This window comes from Amphibalanus amphitrite, unplaced genomic scaffold (genome assembly GCF_019059575.1).
Source record: "Amphibalanus amphitrite isolate SeventyFive unplaced genomic scaffold, NRLGWU_Aamphi_draft 000132F_arrow, whole genome shotgun sequence".
Lineage (NCBI taxonomy): Eukaryota > Metazoa > Arthropoda > Thecostraca > Balanomorpha > Balanidae > Amphibalanus > Amphibalanus amphitrite.
Window position 1 is genome coordinate 988,093 of NW_024881627.1, and position 7,398 is coordinate 995,490.

Genomic DNA, 7,398 nt, shown 5'->3' on the forward strand with positions numbered 1-7,398 from the left:
ACAAACGCGTCTTCCTCGATTCTGAGTATTCTTCCTCCATTTACACGAGACTGCCGCCAACACTAGCATAGCCAAGCAGCAGCATTCAACACATCCAACAAGCATAGCCATCGCACACACGCAACACAGTATCCCCGCCGCGCTGGACTAGGTCTCATCACTCACTGCACGACTTGCACAAGCAACGCGCAAGCACAGCGTCTCCAGCAAATCGGCAGTTAACGCGCACAAAAAGGCAGTACGAGAGGGGCGCCGGAGTACACAGTTACCGGCATAATCGGGCCCGTGGCATCACAATTAATAACGTACACGATTAAGTTCCTCATATCCGGTTCCTCAGAGGAGCCGGCGGGATGATTGTCAAAAGGAGCGGAGGGATAAGACCATACATTAGGTAGGCCCACACCCCAGCTAAAAGGCTCACTGATGAAACTACGCGACGCACACATTGCTGGCAGAAGTCGGAGCCCTGATCAGTGTCACATTTGGAATACTGGGCGGCAGACTGATTACAGACTTTGGTATGTCGCTGGTCTCTAGAAGTCTGCTCAGTCTGACCAGACAAGTCCACAGACAACTCATGGCCACGGTCTGATGAATCACCGAATCCGTGCGTCCCAGTGACGCCGAACACCAACGTAAATATACCGCCGTCATGGGACTAATAAACGCCCCCACATCAGCACTGGAGTACCCTAGTACCGCCAGACCGCGACATGGCCGACCAAAGGACGAAATGCGGCTCCATCTGGCACGGACTACGGCAATGTCTCTTATGCCAACAAGACCTCGGAAACAACTTCACCGAGCTGTCCGTCTAGCCGGTTTCTTCCTTAGCGATCTTGACTGGGTACAAGATCAATCCCGAAAGGCTTTTGATCTTCAGAACAAACAAACACACAGAATCCGTTCAAGACAATTCTAACAATAAACGCTGCATCACTACCTTCTACTTGGATCACTAAACGGCGCCAACGTCTTATCCTATCCCGGCTCGGGGAGCCCACTGTTCACCCTCCCCGTTTGCCACTCTGGAAGGCAGTCACTCCCTGCACTGCGCCCTCAGTCTCAGTCAGATCCTACAGAGATCAGTCATTTCTTGGCGTGACACCGTCCTGACAGCTGACCCTGTCTTTTGACCAAGCGCCTGCCATCCTAACACAGCGAAGAAGCTCTTGGTTTCCAAACTCGCACAAAGCAGCCCTTCCAAACTGCCTCTTCTTTTGGCTGCACCTTAGACTAGTCTCGACTTTACCAGGCTCTAAACCCGACCAATTATGACTAACGTTCACGAGAACGAAACATATCACCCCACTATGACAGCAGGTTACTTCACTGCCTTCCCGCTCCGCGTCCATCTTCCTTATATCGCGTCTCTCCAGCCCATCTTTCCACCCAGCCTCTCTCCATCGATCCTCTCCTCCCTCCCATCCCTAAAACTCTCACCTTTCCCTCTCCCCCTCTCAGAGCGCCTCCAACATCTCCTCGTGCAGCGCCAGTGTGGTGGTTGCCAGTGTCCCTCCCCTCCCCCCTCTCAGAGCGCCTCCAACATCTCCTCGTGCAGCGCCAGTGTGGTGGTTGCCAGTGTCCCTCCCCTCCCCCCTCTCAGAGCGCCTCCAGCATCTCCCCGTGCAGCGCCAGTGTGGTGGTCGCCAGCTGCCGGTCTTCCTACCCCTCCCCCTCTCAGAGCGCCTCCAGCATCTCCCCGTGCAGGGCCAGTGTGGTGGTCGCCAGCTGCCGGTCCCGCGGCTGTGTCTCGTCCCCGTCCATCTCCTCCTCTGTGGCTATCCTCCGCAGGCAGATCAGGATGTCGGCGGAGCGGTGGCCGTGCTCGCTGTATCCCTCAGAGGCCAGCAGCCGGCCGCACAGACGCAGGTACTCGTGACGACGCTGTGACGTGGAAGGGGAGGGATGGTCAGTAACGCTGCGTTGGGTTGAAAAGGCGGTCAGATGGCGTAATCACATCTAAATATGTCCACGAACTCTATGCATGGTAGACAGCAGAATTACATAAACTCATTATTCATTCGTAGGTATACATATTACACAACTGCTATTAATGTATTAATGTAACATAAGCACCAACTCTTACAACAAACCAACCTTTCCATTATCATCCCTATCTCCGGCCCAATATCCCCTAGCCAGTCTCACATTACCCAACGGGTCGCCGAGGAACGGGGACGGGTGGACACTGGGAGTAGGCACCTCATGCTACCCGCCGGGTCGCCGAGGAGGGAGGGGGAAGACCTGCCACGTCACGCTACCCACCGGATCGCCGGGCGACAGGTCGGCCAGGTTGCGCACCACGATATCCACCAGCACCCGCACGTCGTTGGTGTAGAAGAGCCGCGTGCTGGCCGGCTCCGAGAACAGATCCACCATCAGTTTGACCACCGAGTGGGCCGGCGCCGGCTCGTGGTCAAACACGCGCACCGGGTCCTCTGAAATGACGGAGGTAAGGTAAGGTCAGCCAGCGTATGGATAAGGGAGGGTGAAGTCAGCCAGGGTGAAAAATAGTGAGTTTAAGAAGTAATCTAGGCCTGGCAAAATATGTCACGGCAGGTAAGCGCATCGATGTCAGCACCTACTCATGATACACTTTATTGTTTATACCATAGCCCTCACTTTCAGACCATAATATATGTCTCGCAGTACCAAACTCGGTGTAACTCGGTGAAGCAAACACAGGAAGCCATCAACATATCGCCTTTCCTGCCAGTGTATCCCAATGAAGACACCATGCCCGTCTCGTCTCTCACCCTCTCTGTTGAAGAGCAGCATGACCTTCTCAGTGAAGACCCTGGCGCAGTCTCGCTGCCGGAGGGCGGCCAGCAGCTGGTTCTCGGTCGGCGAGCCGTACTGCAGGTTCAGCGCCAGCAGCACCGTCAGCAGTAGGTCCGCCGTGTCGTCAGAGACCTCCGGCGGCGGCCGCTCCAGCGTCTCCAGCAGGAACGACACGAACCCGGCGCCCAGCATCTCTGCCGGGGGGCAAGGAGCGGGGTCTGATTAGATCGGGGAGTGATGGCGAACAAGGATCCCGCGCAGAAGCGAAACATTTTGACATAAATGACTAGTCAGAAAGGGACTGGCAGCAAAGTTAAAAATGAGATAGTGAGATGAAGCGACGTAAGACTTCACAGTTGTGTTTATCGAACTCACCCATGTGACAGTGAGGCAGCTTCTCTCCCATGCAGAGAATCATAGAGAGCAGCAGGGCAGAGTGGCTCAGACGGATATCGTCCGTGACAGAGCTCTGCATATCCCTAGAAACACAGGAAAACGCGCCTCAATCGGAAGTACGCACCATGCGTCCTCCAAACAGCCCGCACACCGTAGGACGGCAGCCACCGAACAGATACACTCGGTGCCGCAGTAAGAGTAAAAATGAGAGCATGATATCAAGCCTTTATGGTGGAAACAATAACCTATTCCACACAATTCAGCCATTCCCACAGCCGTTCACATTGCCTAACTGCACTATAAAAAGAACAAAAAGAGACGTTTCATAAAAAAAACGTGGACCAATGACTGTAAACCAACCACCATTTCCCAGACGACCACCATTTCCCCACGCACACCGGTGACCGGCAGCATCTCCCTGACACAACTCAGTCCCCTGATATCCCCCTCCCCCCCCCCCGCCCCCCCCCCCACGGTCCACACGCACCTGGCCAGTTCCGATGGCAGTACGGAGCTGAGCAGCAGGCTGATGCAGTCCCGGTGCAGGCCGCACGCCAGTCCCAGCGCCTGGGTCAGCGGCTGACGGATCAGCCAGCGCGGCTCCATCTGGTACAGTCGGGCCAGCGCCAGCACCCCCGACATCTGGTCCGACTCGAGCGCCCGACGAGACACGCACGGGTCCGCGTTCGTCTGAGGGGGGAGGGAGAGGGAGACGTGAAAACATACCGGCGGTGTGACTTGGGATTGGGAGTGGGATAGATACAGTAAACCGACACCTGAATTGGGTTTCCCGCTAAATTGAAGTCGTTTGACCACCTCCGGCCCACCATCTGGAATCCGAATAGCCGTCCGGCCAATCAGTATCCATTGTGCTGAGAGGTCATCGATGTGATCATTCTACCGTCGCTGCCCGTCCGTCCATCCCACTGACCAGGATAGTGCTGAGATGTGCGCTTCCACAGCTGAGCCCTCCCCTCCCCTCCCGCCTCTCCGCCCGTCCACCCGACCGACCGGCGACCAGTGTTAGGTCCGACGTCCAGCCCACTATCCAGTATAACCCCGTCCGTCCGTCCGTCTCACTGACCAGAATGGTGCTGAGCTCCTGCAGGTACTCGATGATGGCCGGCTCGTCGCAGTGCAGCTGCCAGCTGCGCTGCTGCTGGTCGTCGGCGCAGCTGGTCATCTCCTCCAGGATGACGCGCAGCCGGCGGCCGTCCGGAGAGCTGAGCAGCTCGGCGGCGTCCCGGTCCGCCGAGCTGAGCTGCGAGAGCACCTGGTCCACCACCGGCTGACGGAGGGTAGAGCGGGGAGGCGGGGAAGGGTCAGAGGTGAAAGACGGGCACTGGTCAGCGTGTCATAGCTGAGATCACAGATTAGGGCTGCAAATCGCCTAAAACCAAGGGCAGGTCATTCTGTATTTACCCAAAAGGATTTATTTACCCTGCCTGCATGGTGTGTTAGCCTGCAAAGCTTGTGAAGAAAAACGCGTGCTTACTGCTTAAGGTAACCTGGTGTAATCGGTCGTTCACATCGACTGCCGACACCAATTAAGTTTGGCTGTGACGGAGGCCTGGTGTCGACGAAAGACAAACGGTCTCGAAATGTCTGCTCTCTGCATAAGTTAACTGAATTGTACATTTCAACAGCCCTTCCACTGGCACCGGCTCTCACCTGTACGGAGGGCGCCGCCTGTTTGAGGGCTCCCATCAGCGCCTGGACGGTAGCCTGGCAGGCCTGGTGGCTGGCAGAGGTGTGCTGCCGCACCAGGTCCACCAGACTGCGACCGAACGCCGCCGGCAGCGGCCGCTCCCGCTCCGGCTGCGGCTCCGGGACCGGAGTCGCCTCCCGGTCATCGCCGTTCGTCTGCTGCAGGGAATGACATATTACCGCTGAGGAACAACAATCGCTATATTTTGTACACTAGTTTTTAAAAAAGTCAATTAGTGCTACTGTCACGGAACGTTACCTAATGTTGAATCGAACGAAAATGTTTCGTTACTAAGAAAAAAGATCGAGTTTAACATTACAACACACGCCGTAGTGCACCAATGTCCGGCATTTTCAATCAGTTCCACGATCACATCAGACACACTCCACTCACCACGTGTTCGGTAGTATTGCTCTCGTCATCTGGGAAGAGGCTGAGCGAGGAGACGGGTCGCGCGGCCGGCTCCTCCAGCCGGTACAGCTGGTCGCCGGCCGTGTCGCGCGCGCGGTACCGCTGCGCGAGCTGCACCAGCCGCCGCCGCTGGACGGCCTGCTGGTCAGCAGAGAGGCTGCTGGACACCAGCCGGTCGCTGCCCCGCTGCAGGAAACCAGTGATGTCTGCAGTGGTGGCCTGGGTGGGGAGATACAGGTCACATCCAGTCAGAAATGTGAGATATCAGGGCATGGGCTTCCCAGTCTCCCCAAGAGTTTTCCAAAACATGAACTAATTAACAGGCACAATGTCTAGTATTTACTATTTTCAGAACAATTTGTCAACAGCAAAAATTTGTTGGTGGGATACATGCTATGATAAAAGTGCAATTTAAAATGTAAGTGATTGAATTGGTAGGTATAAGGTAGCTACCTACTAAAAACATGCCATCTTTTCAGCAATAAGCTCCATAGCAATTCAGTGGACAGTTCAGATTAAATAATCAAAGATATTTCAAGTTCACTCATAAAGACAGCTATAAAACATTAAATCATTTCTATTTTAGAAATGAAGCATGATAATATGGCTACGTAGGTAATGCCATTTCATTGGTTTAGCACATGGACATACAGGTGCATTATTTGTCCAGTTAGAATACAAAATGACCTTTGTGTGTACAAAAATAGCATACCAATCTATCAAAGTAATAGCTAGAAAATTATATACCTAGCTGCATTGTAACTTAAAAGGAAAATAATTTGCCTGAAGCCCTAATATACCAACATCTCATTACCATTACCTACCTAATTACTTATGCCTAAGCTATCTGAAAACAGAAAATATACTTACTGGAAGGTATAACACATAATTCATTGGAATGTATCCAACTTCTGCATCTTTGGACAGCACAAGCCACCATTCTTTTTCCTTATTTGGAGAATGAAGCGGCAAAAACCTATCACCCGCAGAAAATGACAGAGCTTTGGGATGTGGTGCTTGCAAGGGATATTTTGCTTTTAACATTTCTTTCAATAATGGCTGACCACCAGAATAACCAATATAGCATCCAATAAAATCTGCAGTTCTCAGACAGATTCAAAATTTCAAAACAAATTCAATCAAATTCAAGATGTCAATTCAAATTCAAGCATTGTCCATCCCTCTGGCCAATGCTTGAAATTCTTTCAGCATATATAGGCCACTTTGGCAGAAAAAAATAACCCAGAGAAGGTTGAATGCTTTGAAATTCAAAGACACAAAATATCCAGCGTTAGAAATCAACAATTCAAGAAAAATCGCCATGAAATGAATTCAACCTTCGTTAAGTGGGGCGCCACTAATGTACTATCTTCGTCAAATATGGATCAAATAAAATACATGTTCAAAAATGCTCACAACGACATCGATCTCTCCGCTATCCACAAAACGCACCAATGAGCAGTCAAAACTACAATTTTCTTTTCGTTTGCAGCCTCGACAGTCGAAACTGAATAGAAGCTGTTGTCTTCTGAAGTTGGTTGAAAGTAGTGCCACTACAGCGGGGCGCATTGGAGGCATAAATAACAAGATAGAAGTTATTTGGATTAGACACGGAAGCCGAAGGACGCATACAACCCATACAACAAGCTACAAGAGTTGTTTTATCAAGTTCCCTTACACGCGGACTTCTTAAATGTTTTGAGCACGCATTTTGATTTCACTCACTGAACAGATCAAGATTGGGCTCGCCGGAGGTGAGATAATTTGCCGATCTTTTTTTTTTCTTGCTAGTTGCTACACAGAAGACGTCGAAAGGGCTCAGCTTTGACCCGTTGAGCTGCATTTTTACCAATGCTTGCCCTGACCATAAACTCTCGCTGGACCCAGGGCCATAAAACGGCAAGAACAGGCCGCTAGGCCAGGTTTTCTTCATGGCCCCTAGGAAGGGCGGGGTGAAAGGAAAAGGAAAAGGAAAAGTGGCCCTTTTCCTTTAAAGTCTCAGGTCCAGGGATGCTGAGCCGGAGTCGGTCGGAGTCGACAGCTATGATCGGAGTCGGAGTCGGACTTCGGAGTCGATTTTTTAAGCCAGAGTGGGA

At 52.3% G+C, this 7,398-nt stretch overlaps 1 protein-coding gene across 1 annotated transcript; it reads right to left on the reverse strand.

Annotated features, from left to right (window-relative positions):
• Nucleotides 1–11: 11 nt before the first annotated feature.
• On the reverse strand, nucleotides 12–6,669 carry LOC122382015 (NCK-interacting protein with SH3 domain-like). The gene is made up of 9 exons (XM_043366862.1): nucleotides 6,173–6,669; nucleotides 5,285–5,521; nucleotides 4,855–5,049; nucleotides 4,268–4,471; nucleotides 3,671–3,873; nucleotides 3,163–3,266; nucleotides 2,763–2,981; nucleotides 2,272–2,444; nucleotides 12–1,890 (listed from the first exon to the last, which is right to left on the reverse strand). The coding sequence occupies exons 1-9, from the start codon at nucleotides 6,344–6,346 to the stop codon at nucleotides 1,684–1,686; spliced, it is 1,716 nt and encodes a 571-aa protein (XP_043222797.1). The 5' UTR covers nucleotides 6,347–6,669; the 3' UTR covers nucleotides 12–1,683.
• Nucleotides 6,670–7,398: the final 729 nt, after the last annotated feature.